The 22,425-nt window shown below is 39.6% G+C and overlaps 1 protein-coding gene across 2 annotated transcripts; it reads right to left on the reverse strand.

The window, feature by feature from the left end:
* Positions 1–1,141: 1,141 nt before the first annotated feature.
* LOC139470756 (uncharacterized) lies at positions 1,142–15,385 on the reverse strand. 2 transcript variants are annotated; one of them, XM_071253040.1, is made up of 4 exons: positions 15,237–15,385; positions 8,943–9,100; positions 6,049–6,168; positions 1,142–3,507 (listed from the first exon to the last, which is right to left on the reverse strand). In XM_071253040.1, the coding sequence occupies exons 2-4, from the start codon at positions 9,095–9,097 to the stop codon at positions 1,548–1,550; spliced, it is 2,235 nt and encodes a 744-aa protein (XP_071109141.1). In that variant the 5' UTR covers positions 9,098–9,100; positions 15,237–15,385; the 3' UTR covers positions 1,142–1,547. The 2 variants fall into 2 exon arrangements, with proteins under 2 accessions (XP_071109141.1, XP_071109142.1); XM_071253041.1 differs by lacking the exon at positions 15,237–15,385 and having other exon boundaries at positions 8,953–9,029.
* Between the last annotated feature and the right edge of the window lie 7,040 nt (positions 15,386–22,425).

Here is a 22,425-nt window from a genome sequence, read left to right on the forward strand (position 1 = left end):
TTGTTGTGCAAAATACACTTAAACCACCAAGTAACACTTGTATGTGGTTTTGGGAATTGGCAAATAGTACAAAATCATTGGCAGACAACGAATGAAACTATTTCGTGTTATATTATTACTATAAGATTTGAGATAATGTGGAAGATCTTTGAGGAATATATTAAATAATGTGGGAGACAACAAGCATCCTTGTCTTAACCCGACGTTGGAGTTGAAGGATTGTGAAATGCCTTTGTCAGTTTTCACTTTATAAGAGATATCATTATATAGTGATGACATTATTTTTGATACATTTTCTGCGATTTATTTGATTATAGCTTTGTTAGGAGTAGTGATCTATCAACTGAATCAAAGGCCTTTTGAAATTCTACAAAGCAAGTGTATAGTCTTTTCCTTTTTGCAGAATATATTAATGTTCAAAGAATAAATACATTATCTGAAGCTGGTAGCCCCTTTTAAATCCAGACTGACAGTGGACATGAGTTTTTCCCATGTGTTCCATTATTTTATTCATTTATACATTATTCTTTCATTTATGAAGTTGCAAAATAGTTTACCCAAGCAGCTGCTTAGTGCAATACCCATATAGTTGTAAGGGTCAGTCTTATGTTAGACATCATTAAACAGTTTAACCAACTGGTCTATCAATGCACAATATATTGATTTTTAAAGTGCATATCATCTCCGCCTGGACTTTTGTTTGTTCTGAGTCCATTAAGTGGGACCGGATGTGTTGATCTGCTGGATAAGCCAGGATACGTAGTCATGCCCCTACACACAACGAGGGACTGTTTACTGCCCTCTTGAGTGTCGACTACTAGGGCAACGTACTTGTGTCAGACTGGTAATATATATAGATCTAAATATGAGTTGAGGCGACATGGATACCCCACTCTAACACAGTATACCAACTCCGTGATGATCCGGGGCGATCAAGACCAAACAATTGGCGATGTAAATGAGGAACATATTAGCCTCGGAAAATATAGCAGACTTTGTCTAACACTTAGGGTGAACCACAATATTTCTTTATTCCACTATGGCGTCTCTACATTGTAACCTTTCTTCAGAACCAACCGTATCACGACCGTGTTACCTACTACTCCAAGAATGTTCCCGCACTTACATACTATTATAACTCTAGTGTCAGTAATGGGTCACAATTATTACTAAGTCAGTATATATACTCACCGTCAAAAGAAGCGAAAACCATAGAAACATATAGAGAAGTATCTGCTTTAAGAAGAGATGTTTCCAACATGTACCAATTGATGCATGGTGTTCGCGTTTCTTTTTTACATGCACCAAGAGAAAATATATCAGAGTCATGGTGTTTGTGAAAATAAAACATTTAAGCCCTGACGTTTAAAATGCAGTCTTATGTCACCTTCACTGTTTACAATAGATTATGCATACTGAACAAAAACAGTCAGGGATCATGAAATATTTTTATATACTGAACACATCTTCAGTGCAAAACAGTCTCCCCAAAAATATTCATGATACATAACATTTTGTGTTCGATATACTTATACCAGGATTACATGCTATTGGTGCATTTTTTTCGGAGGGAACTGGACACCCCCTTCTAACAGGGGCAGGAGTCTCTCGCAGAAAAATGTCCTTCCTTCATCGGTTTTCATCCAACGTCCAAATTTCATTGGATGAAAGAAGTAGTCGTCCGTTGAGAACAGTTCCTGGACTCTACCCCTGTCTTCACCGAAGATTAACTTCCCAGGAATGTACTCGATGTTTTCGTGTCTATCCATTCCTTGAAGAACTGTGGCAACCCCTACTTCAATAATAACTTTATGCTTCTTCAACAATGAGATGAGAAAAACAAACATGTCCTTCAGTCTGTTTGGTACATAATAGAAGTCACATGTGGATCCAAACATCAGCTCCAAAGACTGTCTGTTCCGAACATACATAGTGTAAAACCGATTAGCCAGCTCGGCACCTTCTGTTCCCCTTTGAGATATATCCTTCAGTTCGTGAAGCACTTGTTCATAGTTTTTCCTGCCTTCCATTTCCTTCCACCACCGCCAGGGGGAGTTCAACACGCTCCTGTTGAATACACTCAGTTTATCATTAAACCACACATGATCTCGCGGCAGTTTATGAAGATTCCAAAGTTGTAGAAAAGTGTCATCGCCAATATGAAGATAGCCTTTGGCTCTGTAGTTCATCTTCATGGCATATGCAATACAGTCATACATGTAATGCCACCCTTCAGTAATGCCTTGTACATGGGACAATTCACCATTGTTGTACTGGTGGAACGATTCCATACTCGGACCACAGAAGAGGATATTGGGGAAGTATCTCCTATAAATGGGCTCTACGATCCGAGTGGTACTGTAAAGTTGTGGGTAGTTTATCTCCACAATAAGCAGCACATCTGTGAATAAGTACTTTGCAGGAGCTCCACTTCTCAGCGCTTCTTTGACTTCATCCACTTCAGGACAGATGGGCTTGTTATCCCAGGGTAGCTGTACAGCCACGGACATTGACGTCAGGTTATATATCTTATGATTGTGTTGACTTGGGGCAAAGTGCATCCCAGTGCAGATCTGGTCTTCGGCATATTGAATTTTATTGAAATATATCCTTTGCGAGTCGGGAATGATATTTATATTTTCTAAATCCCGCATCCATGATTTCATCGACTCAATATTACCTTCATCTAGTACACCTTCACTGACGATGTGTTTAACAAGAATCCCAAGACATTCTTGAAGTGAATTTGAAGGATCACATGTCCATTTCTCCAGCTCTTTTACCAACACATTAGCTATATTTGACTCCATGACGGCATCTTTGAAGTTAATATATTTGTCATAGTTTTTTTTTGCAGTGACTCCCATATGACCAACGGCGTCATTGGTCTCCCATAGCAACCTCTGGGAAATGTAACCTCGTATCACGCCATTCAGCTTTGAGTTTCCAGAAGTCGGAAGTAGCATTATCCAGAATGCTTTACGAGTAAAAAGTGTATTACCGGCTGTGACTGCTGAGAATCTACCCGGGGGAACAAATGCAGGAGGTGCCATTGTATCAAACTGAAGATTCAGACTCGTTTCTTTGCTGATTTGCAATACTTTTCGTCTCTGGTCATGATCAAGAGGCGTTTCACCACTAACGATACCATGTTGTATTGGAGGTGTAGGGACATAGCACAGGTCAAACATTTTAGATTGCGTCGCGTTGACAGATGTTGGGAATCCCATGGGATGCAAACACGGTTGACCAAAATGCTTGTAGTGATTGAATGTGGTGTTGCCGATGTAGATGAGGCCATGCGTGTGATCACTGTAGATGAAGTTGTTCATTGGAAGGATGGGTTTGACACCATATTCCAAATCGTAGATAACCTCCGCTGATTGTGACATGGCATAGAGGTAGGCTATGTTCTTCAGGGGGTAACCTTTCTCTCCAGCATGCCTAATTGAGTAGAACGGCAGATCTTTGATGTTCTTGGGGTGAAGGTAGGTGCACCGCGGTTTCCTGAAATTTAATCCACACATGAAAAATAATAAATAGCTGTTACTTAAAAACTGATTGCAGATCATCATGTAGTAAAATAAATAAGAGTGCCATGATCATGTATATGTTTTTGTTTGTTTGTTTGTTGTTTAACGCCGCACTCAGCAATATTGCAGCTTTTGACGGGGATCTGTAAATAATCGAGTCTGGACAAGACAATCCAGTGATTGACATCATGAGCATCGATCCATGCAATTGGGATACGATGACATGTATCAACTAAGTCAGCGAGCCTGGCAATCCGATCCCGTTAGTCGCCTCTTACGACAACCATAGTCGCTTTGTACGAAAACTATGGGTTGCTGAAGACCTATTCTACCCCGGATCTTCACGGGTCTCTTGTATATTTATTACCACTCATATCATCTTCTATCTTCCTTGGTTTACTTTCATTTTAAGAACCTAAATCCAGTTCACAACCATGATGTTAAACGTTTTTTGATACGACTCTTGCGCAGAAGCTGTTTGATCACGGTTACAAACTTTCAAAAAGATTTATGGTGGACATGTGGAGGACATCAGTGACAAAAATGATGTCCGATGCAATTCCCTATTTTGACTTGTACCATTTGTTCTCGTGTTTTTTTTCAGGTGAACAATTGACTTGCCTCTGCTTGTGTTTGTGATAGGTGCCACCAGTGGGGCAGGATACGCTCACCTTTTCGCGAACACCTGGTATCATTGATAGTGATTCATAAACACATGCTTATGGTATACTTGGATTTTTACAATCGACTCTGCTTTTTGTAGATATTTCTATTGGATATATTATTATTATTATTATTATTATTATTATTATTATTATTATTATTATTATTTACATATTAAAATATAAAATGCAGCAAAGAGGGTTTGGGTGATCCTGGCACAGCTGATTAGGCTCATCATCAGCTTAGGTCCCTTGTCCCCTCTACACGCAGCCCAGACAGCGAATGGGACTTCCCCCCACCCCCCCCCCCCACCCCCCCCCAGGAAGCGCTGCGTAGTCAAACTCACCCAGAACTTTTCGGAGAAAGCGAAGACTCCCCAACACTGCAGCCTTCTGCATTACCCAGATTGTCAGAAGGGCTGTATTCCTAGAAGCAAACCCGGGTACTCTCCCAATGTCAGTCAACATATAGGGAGGTACCAAACCTAAGGCACCGAGAACAATGGGGAGTCGGACAACTTGGTACTTGGGATGCAAGCGTGACATTTCGAAAGCGAGGTCCGCATATTTGCAATGTTTTTCCTCAATCTTGTCAATGACATTAGTGTCAAATTGGACAGAAAATTCAATGATATAAATGATTTCATTTGATTTATCAAAAGGGACAAGATCAGGTTTGTTGCCCTGGATACGTCTGAGGCTGTAAATGGGTCAAAATGTAAATTTTGTATTTATCATTTTCCATGACACCCTCTACATATTCCGGGTCGTACCATGGGTGGACCTCTGTGTCAAAACCACAAGCATGGCGAAGACGGTAATAAAATGATCGAGCTACACCATCATGTCGTTTAAGATACAGTGTTTATGCCAAAGCTGGGCATCCACTGACAATGAGTTCATTACATAATATACATTTCATATTTACATTTTGATCAAAATCACACATCCAAGCAAAGGACTCTGCAGGATTGCTGATATTTTCAACACACTGCACATAAACTCGATGCAGTAGTCGTTCAGATAGCCTCTCCTTTAAAAACTGAATCTGGGCCGACTTGATATCAATATGGTACTTCGCTTGGTTTGTATACCGTCCAGCAGTACAGAACCATCAACAAAATCAACACCGACATTGAGATTATGTCCCACATCCTTGGCTCGTTTTAGAAAACTGTGGAATGCCTTGTTTTCATCATGAGTCTTGACATGCTTCACAAGAGGATCATCAGACAAATAAATGTGTGCAAGAGTGCACAAAACAATTCTGTTATGAAGAGACTCAACGTTAATCAAACCACGTCCTCCCATAATGATTGTTAAATATAAGCGATTAAGGGAAGAGCGAGGGTGGTGGGATCTATTGTCTGACACGATTCTTCGTGTGAGGGTGTCAATACCCTGAATTTCTTGTTTCGTCCAATCAACAACACCAAAAGAATATGAAAGCACGGATACAGCATAAGTATTTGTGGCTTTTATCTTATTGCGAGTGTTCAAGTTTTTCCTTGATATGGGCATTCTGGAGTTTGTCCTTCATCTTCCTCGTCGTTATTATTATTATTATTATTATTATTATTTTGTTTGTTGTTTAACGCCGCACTCAGCAATATTCAATCTGTATGACAGCGGTCTGTAAATGATCTAGTCTGGGCAAGACAATCCTGTGATTGACAAAATGAGCATCGATCTACGCAAGTAGGACACGGTGTCATGCATTGACCAAGTCAGCGAGTCTGACCAACCGATCCCGTTAGTCGCCTCTCACCACAATCAGTCGCCTCTTTCGACAATCTTGGCAACAATCTATTAAACAACCAATTCTAGCCCGGAAATACCACGGAGCTACATACCGGCATCCATCCAGGTATGGCTGAGCACCTGATACCACAATGTTCCAATCTGTGACGTCATCAAGATAAGTGACGTCGGTATGGTACACGGAGTCGAGGGACAGCACCATCCATCGGTTCCTGCAACATGTCAAGGTGTTCGAAGCTTTTAAAGACCTAAACCGTATCAATGTAGAGGATGGTATATCGTACTTATTTGAAAAGTCGATCCTTCCACGTGACGATCAAACAACATGTCAATAACAAATTATTACCCTATCGCCCATGCAGAGTATTTGGAAATTTGTTTATCGCTAGAACTTGTTTTGAGGAGGACATCGTCAAAGAAGCCTATATTCTTGGGAAATATCAACTTTATCATTGTCACGTGGCAGCAGTGATTGTCAATAGCAGCAAATGAACGAAATGCGCTCGCCACTTGATGACGTCATATATTGGACGACGTTATTTTTAATGTACGATAAGCAACTCCCATTATTATTTATTAAATATTCAAATACTTTCGGAATGAAATACAGTGCACGTGATTAAAATATATTTGATGTTCTTTTGATCAAAATTATGCGTGACATTTTATGACCTGTAAAAATTCTGTTCTTATCATTATTTTACTATGAATGTGTTTCGAATTTACCTCTAATGAAATGACAAATAGGATCATTATAGGTTCTGTTTAAACTAATATTCCGGACAGCCATGCCGCCCCTAAATCTGAACTCTCTCCAACCCGATGAGATTTTTTGTGTGTATTGTTTGTTTGTTTGTTTGTTTGTTTAACGCCGCACTCAGCAATATTCCAGCTATATGACGGCGATTTGTAAAAAGATCTTGTCTGAACCAGACAATCCAGTGATTAACATCATGAGCAAATATATATACGGTTGGGCTACGATGACATGCATCAACCAGATCAACTGGATTGGACACCTGTGTCCGTTAGTCGCCTCTTACAACAAGCATGGGTTGCTAAAGATCTATTCTAACCCGGATCTTCACAGGTCTCAACCCGAGTACAAAGAAAGTTCCATGATCCATAACATTAGTACAGATATTTGAAGGCAAGTGTTTTAAGAATGGAATTACGAATAATAGAAAAACATTATAGCCCTTAGCTCTGTGCAGCAACAAGTCAATATTAAAATTGTATTTATATTGAGCGACACAGAGAACGGTTACCACAGTAATATATATACTATTCAAAATTTGATAAGGATCGTAGATATTTTTCTTAATAAAAAAACAAAATAACTGCATAACTGGCAATATTGTGTTCAAGTGAAATCAAAAACGTCTCCAACACACGTGCACGTGCATTTCATGCCATGGGAAATGCGTTTCACATCACAGTTCATGCTTTTGCTACCATTGCACGATTTCCAATCAGGCAACGGTGTCTGATTCATTGTGAAACTGTAAACTCAATTGAGTGTTTACACTACGTTTATCTACGCAATGCCCCCTCAACGTGTAAGGCGTCGCCTGACGACAGAACAACTGGGCAGATGTATTGGAATGCTTGATGCTGGCTATTCACAACGTGACGTTGCCAATGCACTAAACGCCAGCCAGAGCGTTGTAAACAGGGCCTGGTCCCGACAGCAAAATTTTGGTACAGCAGCACACCGACATGGGGGTGGTCGTCAGAGGTCGACAACCCAACGCCAAGATCATTTTGTGGCTCTTCAGGCACGACGTCATCCCTTCTGGACAGCAACCAGCCTACGTAACGACCTCCTGAACGCCTCGGGGGTGAATGTGTCCTCTCAGACGATATGGAATCGTCTTCACAATGCAGGTCTCTACTCGAGAAGGGCATGTGTCCGAATCCCCCTGACTGTTCGACACCGGCGGGAGCGATTGGAATGGGCTGAAGATCATGTCACTTGGACACGGAACGATTGGGTTCCAGTTCTGTTCACCGATGAGTCCAGGTATTGTTTGGACTTTACAGACAGGAGGCAGCGGGTGTGGCGATGACAACGTTTCCATGATGCCAACATCAGTGAACATGACCGTTATGGTGGTGGTTCCATCATGGTCTGGGGTGGAATCAACAGAGATGGAAGGACAGATCTTCATGTCCTGGAGAGAGGAACAATGACGGGGGTGAGGTACCGGGATGAGATCCTCGATGTATACGTCAGACCCTACGCTGGTGCTGTTGGCCCTGAGTTCATCCTGATGGATGATAACGCCCGTCCTCATCGCGCCAGGGTGGTTGAGCAGTACCTTGAGCAGGAGACAATTGTCCGCATGGATTGGCCAGCGCGCTCGCCGGACTTGAACCCGATTGAGCATGTCTGGAACATGCTGCAGGTTGCCCTTTCACGCCGTAGAGCACAACCCACGACTTTGGCAGAGCTCGGACATGCCCTCGTGGAAGAGTGGAACAACCTTCCCATTGGGAACATCCGGGTGCTTATTGACAGCATATCTCGATGTTGTCAGGCCGTCATTGATGCAAGGGGAGGTCATACTCGATATTGACACTTCATCGACTAAGTGTAATGATGGACTATCCCTCATAACTGTGTAATTCTTTCTCTTGTTTGCTGTTAACATTTTTTAATGAAATGCCTTTTGGTGTTTGCAGATTTCAAACATTCCATATTGATACAAGTTCATGCCGTTCATGAATTTTCATTCATAACATGATTAAACACGTTTCTGAGTCAGAGTCATGTCTTTTGTTATGTTTGTGGTAACTTACACACATATCACCTAGTGATCCTTATCAAATTTTGAGTAGTATATATTAGGCCTTGGGGGATCCTCATCATATCATATTCAAAACAGATGAAGCTACTCACGAATCATTGTTCTCCCCAGGTCATTCGTTTGAATAACATTATCATTTTGAAATGTTTATGAAAATAAAAAAAAACCCTTATTACCCATCATTACCGGATCCTCTTGTGTAACGTCTAGATGCAGAGGATTCCTCGGTTGTACTTGGAAAACGATTTCTGTGAGTCACCGAGAACAGTACGGACGTGGTGCAAAACCCCAATACAACCAACCACAGCAGTTTCCGCCTTATAGCTGACATGTCCTGAAACAAACATGTGACACACCACAATGATATGTCCTTAAACAAACATGTGACACACCACAATGATATGTCCTTAAACAAACATGTGACACACCACAATGATATGTCCTTAAACAAATATGTGACACACCACAATGAGATGTTCTAAAATAAACATGTCACATACCGCAATGATATATCCTTATAAATACATGTGACATACCGCAATGACATATCCTAAAACAAACATGTGCCATACCACAATGACATGTTCTTACATAAACCAGTATTTAACACACTTCATATGATAATCCACATGCAAACCATATCTTCCACATTCAGGTAATATTGCTGTACTTAGTATGAAAAGTTTCGACAATTTGACTACCTTTGCAACCCCAGATCTCAGCACCATAAAGAAGAATGGGCTTTTTCTTAATATCAAACAATTTAGATGAAATGTTAACTGGCATATTTACAAAGTGAAACTGCAATTGTTTAATAGCAAACAAAGCCTTATGGGCTTTTATCTTAAGGGTATCAATGCATTTAGTCCAAGACAATCTATTTGAAAACAGAACACCCAGATAACTATAGTAAGTACTAACATTGATACGTTTATCATTCAAAAACCATCGTTAATCATACCTTAAAGAATTAGAATGAATGATGAAAGATATCCCCGACAGCGTTATTTGTTAATGAAGAATCTGGATGAATGTGGTAGAATTACTTGGGAAACTCATGTTAAATATTTACTCGACATTTATGGATTTGGTTATGTGTGGCACGAACAGAATTTTGATGATGTTAAGTGTTTCTTGCAGCTGTTCAGACAGCGTTTGTTGGATTGTAACAACCAGAGTATACAGATGAAAATTTATGAGTCTTGTAAATTAAGGTATTATTCACACGTCAAGATATTATTGGATATGGAATATTATGTTACAGCTTTCTGAAATGGAGACCATAGACGTTTGCTGTTCCTGTTGAGATTAAGTGAATTGCCTATACGGAGTAATCTGGGCAGAAGAGAGGATATTGTGTATTCACAACGCTTTTGTCGGCTATGTAACAATGGCTGTATTGAAGACGAAGTCCATTTTGTGTTTGTCTGCCCGTCATTAAGATTCCGCGCTGTCGAGATTTATAAACTGAGTCGTCTACACGACCTGGCAAAAGAAAGTATAACAAAAACCGAAACACTGCAAACCTAAGGTTAAAAAAAAAAAGAAAAAAGGGTCACAACTTGTATAATGATATTCAGTATTCAAGAGTCACAACTTGTATAATGATACTCAGTATTCAAGGGTCACAATTTGTACAGATATATACCCAGTATTCAGGGGTCACAACTTGTGTAATGATACTCAGTATTCAAAGGTCACAACTTGTGTAATGATACTCAGTATTCAAAGGTCACAACTTGTGTAATGATACTCAGTATTCAAGGGTCACAACTTGTGTAATGATACTCAGTATTCAAGGGTCACAACTTGTATAATGATACTCAGTAGTCAAGAGTCACAACTTGTATAATGATACTCAGTATTCAAATGACACAACTTGTGTAATGATACTGAATATCCAAGGGTCACAACTTGTATAATGATACTCAGTATTCAAGGGTCACAACTTGTGAAATGATACTGAGTATACAAGGGTCACAACTTGTATAATGATACTCAGTCTTCAAGGGTCACAACTTGTGTAATGATACTCAGTATTCAAGGGTCACAACTTGTGTAATGATACTCAGTATCCAAGGGTCAAAACTTGTACAGATATATACCCAGTATTCAAGGGTCACAACTTGTATAATGATACTCAGTATTCAAGGGTCAAAACTTGTACAGATATATACCCAGTATTCAAGGGTCACAACTTGTGTAATGATACTCAGTATTCAAGGGTCACAACTTGTATAATGATACTGAGTAATCAAAGGTCACAACTTGTATAATGATACTCAGTATTCAAGGGTCACAACTTGTATAATGATACTCAGTATTCAAGGGTCACAACTTGTATAATGATACTCAGTATTCAAGGGTCCCAACTAGTGTAATGATACTCAGTATTCAAGGGTCACAACTGCTATAATGATACTCAGTATTCAAATGACACAACTTGTGTAATGATACTCAGTCTTCAAGGGTCACAACTTGTGTAATGATACTCAGTATCCAAGGGACACAACTAGTATAATGGTACTCAGTATTCAAGGGTCACAACTTGTATAATGATACTCAGTATTCAAGGATGACAACTTATGTAATGATACTCAATATCCAAGGGTCACAACTGGTATAATGATACTCAGTATTCAAGGGTCACAACTTGTATAATGATACTCAGTATTCAAGGGTAAAAACTTGTATAATGATGCTCAGTATTCAAGGGTAAAAACTTGTATAATGATACTCAGTATTCAAGGGTCACAACTTGTCTAATGATACTCAGTATCCAAGGGTCACAACTTGTATAATGATACTCAGTCTTCAAGGGTCACAACTTGTGTAATGATACTCAGTATCCAAGGGTCACAACTTGCATAATGATACTGAGTATTCAAGGGTCACAACTTGTATAATGATACTGAGTATCCAAGGGTCACAACTTGTATAATAATACTCATTATTTACGGGTCACAACTTGTATAATAATACTCAGTATACAAGGGTCACAACTGGTATAATGATACTGAGTATTCAAGGGTCACAACTTGTGTAATGATACTCAGTATTCAAGGGTCACAACTTGTATAATGATACTGAGTATCCAAGGGTCACAACTTGTATAATAATACTCATTATTTACGGGTCACAACTTGTGTAATGATACTCAGTATTCATGGGTCACAACTTGTATAACGATACCCAGTATTCAAGGGTCACAACTTGTGTAATGATATTCAGTATTCAAGGGTCACAACTTGTATAATGATACTCAGTATTCAAGGGTCACAACTTGTGTAATGATACTCAGTATTCAAGGGTCACAACTTGTGTAATGATACTCAGTATTCAAGGGTCACAACTTGTATAATGATACTCAGTATTCAAGGGTCAAAACTGGTACAGATATATACTCAGTATTCAAGGATCACAACTTGTGTAATGATACTCAGTATTCAATGGTCACAACTTGTATAGTGATATACCAAATATTTAAGGTCACAAAGTGTCTAGTGATATACCCTGTAGTAATATAGGTAATGGGGGTTGTGCCGCAACTCCACTGTATTCAAGAGTCACAACTTGTATAATGATACTGAGTAATCAAGGGTCACAACTTGTATAATGATACTCAGTATTCAAGGGTCACAACTTGTATAATGATACTCAGTATTCAAGGGTCACAACTTGTATAATGATACTCAGTATTCAAGGGTCCCAACTAGTGTAATGATACTCAGTATTCAAGGGTCACAACTGCTATAATGATACTCAGTATTCAAATGACACAACTTGTGTAATGATACTCAGTCTTCAAGGGTCACAACTTGTGTAATGATACTCAGTATCCAAGGGACACAACTAGTATAATGGTACTCAGTATTCAAGGGTCACAACTTGTATAATGATACTCAGTATTCAAGGATGACAACTTATGTAATGATACTCAATATCCAAGGGTCACAACTGGTATAATGATACTCAGTATTCAAGGGTCACAACTTGTATAATGATACTCAGTATTCAAGGGTAAAAACTTGTATAATGATGCTCAGTATTCAAGGGTAAAAACTTGTATAATGATACTCAGTATTCAAGGGTCACAACTTGTCTAATGATACTCAGTATCCAAGGGTCACAACTTGTATAATGATACTCAGTCTTCAAGGGTCACAACTTGTGTAATGATACTCAGTATCCAAGGGTCACAACTTGCATAATGATACTGAGTATTCAAGGGTCACAACTTGTATAATGATACTCAGTATTCAAGGGTCACAACTTGTGTAATGATACTCAGTATTCAAGGGTCACAACTTGTATAATGATACTGAGTATCCAAGGGTCACAACTTGTATAATAATACTCATTATTTACGGGTCACAACTTGTGTAATGATACTCAGTATTCAAGGGTCACAACTGGTATAATGATACTCAGTATTCATGGGTCACAACTTGTATAACGATACCCAGTATTCAAGGGTCACAACTTGTGTAATGATATTCAGTATTCAAGGGTCACAACTTGTATAATGATACTGAGTATTCAAGGGTCACAACTTGTGTAATGATACTCAGTATTCAAGGGTCACAACTTGTACAGATATATACCCAGTATTCAAGGGTCACAACTTGTGTAATGATACTCAGTATTCAAGGGTCACAACTTGTATAATGATACTCAGTATTCAAGGGTCACAACTGGTACAGATATATACTCAGTATTCAAGGATCACAACTTGTGTAATGATACTCAGTATTCAATGGTCACAACTTGTATAGTGATATACCAAATATTTAAGGTCACAAAGTGTCTAGTGATATACCCTGTAGTAATATAGGTAATGGGGGTTGTGCCGCAACTCCACTGTATTCAAGAGTCACAACTTGTATAATGATACTGAGTAATCAAGGGTCACAACTTGTATAATGATACTCAGTATTCAAGGGTCACAACTTGTATAATGATACTCAGTATTCAAGGGTCACAACTTGTATAATGATACTCAGTATTCAAGGGTCCCAACTAGTGTAATGATACTCAGTATTCAAGGGTCACAACTGCTATAATGATACTCAGTATTCAAATGACACAACTTGTGTAATGATACTCAGTCTTCAAGGGTCACAACTTGTGTAATGATACTCAGTATCCAAGGGACACAACTAGTATAATGGTACTCAGTATTCAAGGGTCACAACTTGTATAATGATACTCAGTATTCAAGGATGACAACTTATGTAATGATACTCAATATCCAAGGGTCACAACTGGTATAATGATACTCAGTATTCAAGGGTCACAACTTGTATAATGATACTCAGTATTCAAGGGTAAAAACTTGTATAATGATGCTCAGTATTCAAGGGTAAAAACTTGTATAATGATACTCAGTATTCAAGGGTCACAACTTGTCTAATGATACTCAGTATCCAAGGGTCACAACTTGTATAATGATACTCAGTCTTCAAGGGTCACAACTTGTGTAATGATACTCAGTATCCAAGGGTCACAACTTGCATAATGATACTGAGTATTCAAGGGTCACAACTTGTATAATGATACTCAGTATTCAAGGGTCACAACTTGTGTAATGATACTCAGTATTCAAGGGTCACAACTTGTATAATGATACTGAGTATCCAAGGGTCACAACTTGTATAATAATACTCATTATTTACGGGTCACAACTTGTGTAATGATACTCAGTATTCAAGGGTCACAACTGGTATAATGATACTCAGTATTCATGGGTCACAACTTGTATAACGATACCCAGTATTCAAGGGTCACAACTTGTGTAATGATATTCAGTATTCAAGGGTCACAACTTGTATAATGATACTGAGTATTCAAGGGTCACAACTTGTGTAATGATACTCAGTATTCAAGGGTCACAACTTGTACAGATATATACCCAGTATTCAAGGGTCACAACTTGTGTAATGATACTCAGCATTCAAGGGTCACAACTTGTATAATGATACTCAGTATTCAAGGGTCACAACTGGTACAGATATATACTCAGTATTCAAGGATCACAACTTGTGTAATGATACTCAGTATTCAATGGTCACAACTTGTATAGTGATATACCAAATATTTAAGGTCACAAAGTGTCTAGTGATATACCCTGTAGTAATATAGGTAATGGGGGTTGTGCCGCAACTCCACTGTATTCAAGAGTCACAACTTGTATAGTGAAATACCCAGTATTCAAGGGTCACAACTTGAACTGACATACTAGTATTGATATAGCCTGTTTTCAAGAGTTACAGCTGGAACTTGTATGCCGGTATTGCTTTACTTTGGATGACAACTGTATGTCCGGGTGGGTATGGGAGATAAGGGTGGGCGGGTAGACAGATGTTAATTTCACGAAATACGCAACAACAACGGAAGGCTTGTTCTTGAAGCGTTCTTTGAGCACGTATTTAACTTAGCCTGACAATCATGATATAAATGGTGTCACTTACTATAAGTTTGGTTGATACATCCAGATAACAGAAAATTCATGCGCACCATCCGAGTCCACCGGTGTACTTCTCGTTTTGCTCCTTGTGATATACAGAGGCGTACATTATGTTACAATGCATGTCCATGTTGCAAAAGCCATGTTGCCATGTTACCGTCAGGTGAAGATAAGAATAAGGGTGTTCTGACGCACAGCGCGCCGATTGGTCGATCAGTGATCCGGCGCGGGTGACAGACCGACAGTAATCATTCTAAGTACATGTAACTTAATCCCCTTAATACTGAATTGGCTGGCTACAAAAATATTACTCCGGTCTGTTTCACCAAGGATTGCCTTGTTTGAGGCAAACTTACCAACACCTAGAAAACATTTGAAATATGAAATGTGAACTTTTTCAATTGCAGCGTAATACTTAGCACCCCATATGTCAGAACCATACAAAAGTATAGGCATTATTTTGCCTTAAGAAATGGTACATGCTGTGAAAAAATACACACGACTATTTTTCCTGAATAAATTATAAAGAGGCATTATGGCTTTCGACGCCTGAACAGCTAATTGCTTACATGCCATAGACCATGACAATTTAGAGGAGAACATAAGACCTAAATATTTATAGTAAGTGACTACACTCAAGGCAGACGAACCAAGAAACCACTTTTCATGTTTTGCAACAATACCACCTTTTCTAAAAACTACTACTACGGGTTTTATTCAGATTTACTTCAAGACTCTATTTTGAACAGTAACTCTGTGACACATTTAACTGTTTTTGCAAGCAATTTACAGAATAGGAAAAAAATACAACATCATCAGCAATGAGAACGAGCATAATGTCCATTATTTCCTGTGTTACAAATATCCCAATTTTTGCAGCTCTATAGCAAGGTCATTTATGACAAATATAAACAACAACGGACTTAAAGTGCGGATGACAGGTCATATTATTAAACGTCTCAGACTGCGCATGACTAAAGTTGGGGCACATTTTATACTGTATATCACATCACAGGTGAGTGTGCATTCGAGGTCACATATCAGCGTCTGAGCATGCCGTTCATTCCTTTAAATGCTATTAAACAATAACCAACCAACTAGATACTAGATACGACAAAACCCACCACACCATGTCGGCTATCGACTTAACAATATGTACGCCAGACTTAGCACAAAGTCTGATGTGGGACTGCCGTTCATTCCTTTAAAGGCTTGAATAAAAATGTCGGGCGAATCTATAATGCAGGGGTGACAGACAGCTTTGTCATTCATCATCCCAACGACGGCCTAGCGTAATTTGTTGACTATGACCGCGTCTTTCACCCCTTTCATTATCATGCAGTTAACGTCAGTGTATTCGGGATTGCCTACAAGTCGGGCCGGGCCAGCGGGTAATACTAAAAATGGATTGCAGAATAATAAAACGAAACGCGCATATCTAGGCAGATCTCAAATGTCCACAAACGTATAGTTTTGCTCATTTAATTGAGTTTGGATAAAAATGTACCTTCAACAATGTAATAAACTGATGATTATGACTACATACCGTGAGTCTCGTAGAAAAGTCAGTGTCTTGACTTACTTACTTACTTTGGAGATTTAACGTGCGTTTTCCGACTGATGCGTATTTCGCACACGGGCCCGGCCAGGCCGTTTAATGTGTTTCCGAAAGGTGCGAAGGTGGTCTGTGCAGCCCAAGAGGGGGCTTTAGGGGTTGCTTATATATAATTTGGGAATTTTGAGATTTGGAATAGATGCCGATGGGGTTGGGGAGGAGAACTAAGGGAGCTGGGTATGGTGGATGTTTGTTTGTTTATGTGATTTTGATTTGGTAGGTTATTATGTTTTTAGATGCGTTTTATTAGTTCCGTTTTGATTAAGAATACGCCTAAGGCCTTGAAGTTTTCTAGTTTATTTTGTGGGTTTAGTATTGCTTCTAGAGTGAGAGCCTTGTTTAGATTGAGGGTGGTTTGTAATGCAGTTCGATGTGTGAGGTAGTGTGTGCAGTGGATGAGTGCGTGTTCTGGGGTTTCTGGTTGTTTGCAATGTGGGCAGTTACCTGTAGTGTTTTTTTTAAATTTTTTTAGGTGGTTATTTAGGTTGGTGTGTCCTGTTTGGAGTTTAGTGATTACTCTGTCGATTTTTTTTGATGGATGGAGAATTTTTGGTTTGGTTAGTGGTTTGCTGAGCACTTTTTTGATTTGGCTATTTGAGTTTAGATAAAGGTTATGCCATTTTTTGGTGATTTTTTGCTTGTTTACACTTTTAATTTCTGATTTTGAGATGGGTAAGTTTAAGCTTATTTCTGGGATTTTGAGGGATAGTTTAGCTGCTTTATCGGCGTTTTCATTACCGTATATTCCTACGTGGGCGGGGATCCACAAGAAGGTTATTTGTTTGCCTGCCTTAGTTAGGTCTTTGGAGCTTTTAAGTATTTGATTTATTAATTTAGGTCGGTTTTTGGTATTTTTGTTTTGGAGGGCTTGCAGTCCACTTAGGGAGTCGGTAAGTATTAGGATTTTTTTGTGGTTTTTGGATTCTTGATTATGGAGGGCTGAGGCCATGCCCATTAGTTCTGCCGTGAATATTGATTGGTTATTTGGGAGTCGGAAGGATTATGTGGTTTTAGTTGGTTGTGTGGTATGGACTCCGAAACCTGTATGTTTGGAGGTCAGATCTGAGGTCCGTCCGTGTAAATGTGACACCAATTTGGCCAATTTTCGTGTATGTATGCTAGTGTGGTAGTTTTAGCTATGTTTGGGTCGGTTTGTTTATTTATTTGGCTAGCTAGTGTTGTGTCTATTTTGGGTATTTTAAGTTTAGGGGTGAAGATATTTGATTGTTTGCAGTTTTGTTTAAGATTTTTAATTTGGTGTTCATTTAGGTAGTTTGTTATTCTTTGGGATATTGGGGTAAGTAAGGGGTGTTTACGAGCTAGAGCTTGTTTTTTAGGGCTGATGTTATGGTTTATTAAGTTTTGGATGAGAGGGTTTGATTGGGACGCGGCCCAGAAATTTAAGCTTAGCTGTTCCCTGCGTAGACTTAGTGGCATCTCTCCTGTTAAGGCCTGAAGTGAGGTGTAGGAGGTGCCATGTTGGGTGCGTGTAATTAGTTTGAGAGCCTGATATTGTATTGAGTCAAGTTTTTTAGAAAGAGAGTTGTGAACTCATCCTTTTTCATTCCTTTTCAAACCCGTGCCGCATCAACCGACCAATCAGCGCGTGACGTCCGTGTCTGACAAATAAGCGTCATGTGCCCCAGCGAGGTGGCGCAGAACACCCTTTTCCTAATCCCCAGTCAGGTCGCTGTCCACAGGGCAACTAACTTCCTATGGTTTAGCCTCTGGATAAGGGGAGACTATCTTGAAAATTTCAACTTGATTTTGTATCGAGACCAGATATTTTGTCGGCTTCAGCTACAAAACCCGACATTTTTTAAATTTAAAACTTTGAGCCTGATTTTCTAATAAGAAAATCACCTTGCAATAATGTAATGTTTTTGATGTTCAATTTCTTTTTTTTTAACAACAGTCTGAAGCATAAATATATGTTTCAAGAATTCATTTTTGTCAGGGCTCACGGATGGCCGAGTCGTCTAAGGTGCCGCGATTCGCTGTGCAGCTGACACGTTGCGATGTAACTGTAATACTGTAAAAAGCGGCGTTAAACCCAACTCTCTCACTCATTTTTGTCATGTTTTCAGCACTTGTTTGTAAGGCCCAGGTTCCTAAGCCTATGTTAAAGTATGGAAGTTAAGATCATCTTAGCGCTAAATTTGCTTTGTGCAAGTGGGCCCTGATTCGGTTCCGGTGGAAGAAAACGATGATTTCAAATGTACTGACAGTAAAGATTATTAGCCTGTATTTTTCCTTTTTCCTTTAGTCGTTTCCATCAATACATATTAAGGATTGTAAGGAATTCAAAATTGTCTGCCGATATTTTGTCCTCTTTGTTTTCATCTGTTTCTGAGGAACAAGTCTTACTTGTCCTGATTTGCTGTACATTCATGAACGATACGGAACTGTATGTATGGTAAACTGATTTCATATAAAGTATTTTTCGGTTACAGGCCGGCAAAGCCACATTTCGAAAATAGATAGCCCAAATTGATGTGGCTCTCGCGATCGCGGCAATGGTTATGGTTGCGTGATTGTATAATGTGGCTCTCGCGGCTATGCTGTCAAAACATGCTTTGTGATTCTAACAGGTTACCGTATATAACAAAACAAGTCTTGTTTTCTCATTTTTTATTCAACAAGGATAACATATTCATCAAAACTTTACGTTGATGAATATGAATAGCATATGAATATCATAATGGATTTAATGTCATTACTGCAGATGAAGGTGTCGCCCACGTGGTCAGCATATTCCATCTCACTCAGGCGTTGGTTCAGGAGCTGGATCTTGAGGGACGCAATACGTGCATCGATTGCCTTGTACTTCTTTCTTCGTGAAGGTTCTGACCATTGGTGTGCCACCCTTCCAGGTGATTGTTGGTACGGTGGCCTTGGTTTTCGAAATGGTTCCAAATTTCTGGCATGAAGGCCTGTCCTTGAACCCAACTGGTTGTCACGTAGTCCATGAAGGCAGCCACTTTAGGGCCAGCAGGAGAGTCAGCAATGGCATCAAGCCACATATCATCGACGTTGTCACGAGGTACTAGAGGGAGGGCAGCAGCTCTTCTCACCAGCTTCTTCACCTCCTCATCTTCCTTATAGTCCATCACCAGACCTTCTTTCTGCACCACGCTTTGTAATTTAAATGTGGGACACTCATTTAAAGGTATCTCTAAAGAACACCACGCTTAGTAATTTAAATGTGGGACACTCATATAAAGGTATCGGTAATCGGATTAATTAATTACCTGCTAGAATAGGTGAAATGCACTCAGCTGAAAATGTGGCTTTCCGGCAATAGCCATTTCTGAAATGTGGCTCTCCCGGCTAGACACCTATTTTTCAGTGCAGAACATTTAGTATATCATATCACATCATAATTATTATGTCTGATCATATTTTCTCGAGCACTCTTAAAAAGTCTTGTGTTCGGGGTAGAATGGGTGTTCAGCAACCCATGCTTGCCGTAAAAGGCGACTGTGCTTTTGTCGTTAGAGACGACGAACGGGATCGGGTGGTCAGGCTCGCTGACTTGGTTGATGATGCATGTAATCGCATCCCAATTGCGTGGATCGATGATCATGATGTCAATCACTGGATTGTCTGGCCCCGACTCGATTATGTACAGACCGCCGTCATATAGCTGGAATATTGCCGAGTGCCGCGTTAAAAAAAATAAAATTAGTGTGGTAGACAATTAAAGCGGACGTAGAATGTCTGCTTCGTCATCGTGGTTCGTCACTGGATAGCATCTAAATTGTCGACATGCTCGCATTCTCCCAACAGTGTTCAATATTGTATGTAAATTGATATAAACATGTTGGAAATACCTGCTTAAGACGTTCAGGTGAATTTCGTATACATGTGCGCTGTTGGAGAAATACGTAAAGCAGTAAGTGTTTGTTTGTTTGTTGTTAAACGCCGCACTCAGCAATATACGAGCTATATGACGGCGGTCTGTAAATAATCGAATCTGGACCAGGCAATCCAGTGATTGTCATCATGAGCATCCCATCAGTTGATTTGTTTGTTGTTTAACGCCGCACTCAGCTATATTCCAGCTATATGACAAACAAATAATCTCTGATTACTGTCTCTGCTTGTGTTTTCTTTTGAAGTCGTACCAATTGGACAATTGCCATTGATAAGAGGAACTTAAGCACACCAAGGTTCTCACCGGCAAGCCCAACACGATTTGATTTTTTGTTTATTTTTTTTATTTTTAATATTTTAGTGTTATATGTGTTTGTTTGTTGGTTAGTTACCGTAACGCTGCACTCAGCAATATTCCAACTATATGACGGCGGTCTGTAAATAATCGAGACTGGACCAGACAATCAAGTGATTAAGACCATGAGCATCGATCTACGCAAATGGGATCGATGACATGCATCAACCAAATCAGCGAGCCTGACTACCCGATCCCGTTAATTAGTCGCCTCTTACGGCAAGCATGGGTTGGTGAAGACCAATTTAATCCGGATCTTCACGGGTCTAACATGAATGTAATCGCGCAATAACACCTTTACATTAAACACGGGCGCGTCTAGACGATCTTGAAATCAAATTTTTAACTGTTACAATGATTGAGCGAGTGTGATGTCGGCCGCTTTGGGCAGTATTTACGTTATAATACGGCGCCATGATGAAACACGGGTCACCCAGTCGTCTGAGGCGCCGCAATTCGCTGTGCAGAGTTACATCCCCTTGGCACGCCATACACCTATGATCGTTGGTTCGAATCCCGGTTCCCCCGATTAAAATTCAAGGTTTGTCAGCACCATACCCGTGCTCGTGGGTTTTAACCAAAGATCTTAGCGTCTGAGACTTTCGGGCTTTCCTCTCACGTTAAGCTGACACTCCGTGATATACTACTCAAAAGAAGTTAAGGATAATCCGATTCTTTCATATTGGTAATGTTAATCTGTCATGGCATGAGAGATTAACTATTGTAATATGGAAGAATCGGGTGATCCTTAACTTCTTTTGAGTAGTATATAACCGGACTACTGTTAAAAGCTGGGATTCGAACCCACGACTATCCGGCGCAACAGCCTCGTAATGCTATGGGAAGCATCTACGAGGCGCATTGCAGCGAGAAACTGCTTGGGCATTTGTGTTTATATTGCAGTATATTTGAAATGAAACCTCTTCTTGGAAGAAATACAATAAAAGTTAAATAAATAACATTTATGCTGCTATTAAACAAGTTAGTCATGATTAACCCACCACGTTATGCGGGCTTGCAATCAGCAGATACCTGAATAGAAAAAAATAAAGGTATTCAATAAATATTAACTAAAGTGTCTAAATGTGCATGTTTATGGTGCAAACTTCACCTTTTAAAAGAAAACAAAAGATTAAAATCCCAGCATTAGAATGCTTACGGGCGAGACATATTCACAACAGCAAGCAAGACGCCTTTTGTCCAATACGAAATGCATAGAATAATGTCTTACTACGCGTTCTTTACCACAAGAGAAAGGAGTTGGCGGTCCCATCGCCACTGAGGCCACTTGTTCCTCGTCGTAGTGCAGGTCATTATTACCTAGGCGGTCAATGCTCTTTTTCCGGT

This window comes from Haliotis cracherodii, unplaced genomic scaffold, assembly GCF_022045235.1.
Source record: "Haliotis cracherodii isolate W230 unplaced genomic scaffold, xgHalCrac1.p SCAF_21, whole genome shotgun sequence".
In the NCBI taxonomy this organism is placed as follows: domain Eukaryota; kingdom Metazoa; phylum Mollusca; class Gastropoda; order Lepetellida; family Haliotidae; genus Haliotis; species Haliotis cracherodii.

Bases quoted from the DNA above. Each gene is read 5' to 3' on its own strand.
- LOC139470756 (XM_071253040.1), bottom strand. From the start codon at position 9,097: ATGTCAGCTATAAGGCGGAAACTGCTGTGGTTGGTTGTATTGGGGTTT. The intron at 6,169-8,942 runs GTAATAAGGGTT...GACATGTTGCAG, and splicing joins AGAGGATCCGGTAATGATGG to GAACCGATGGATGGTGCTGT. The intron at 3,508-6,048 runs GTATGTAGCTCC...ATTAAATTTCAG, and splicing joins CCATACCTGGATGGATGCCG to GAAACCGCGGTGCACCTACC.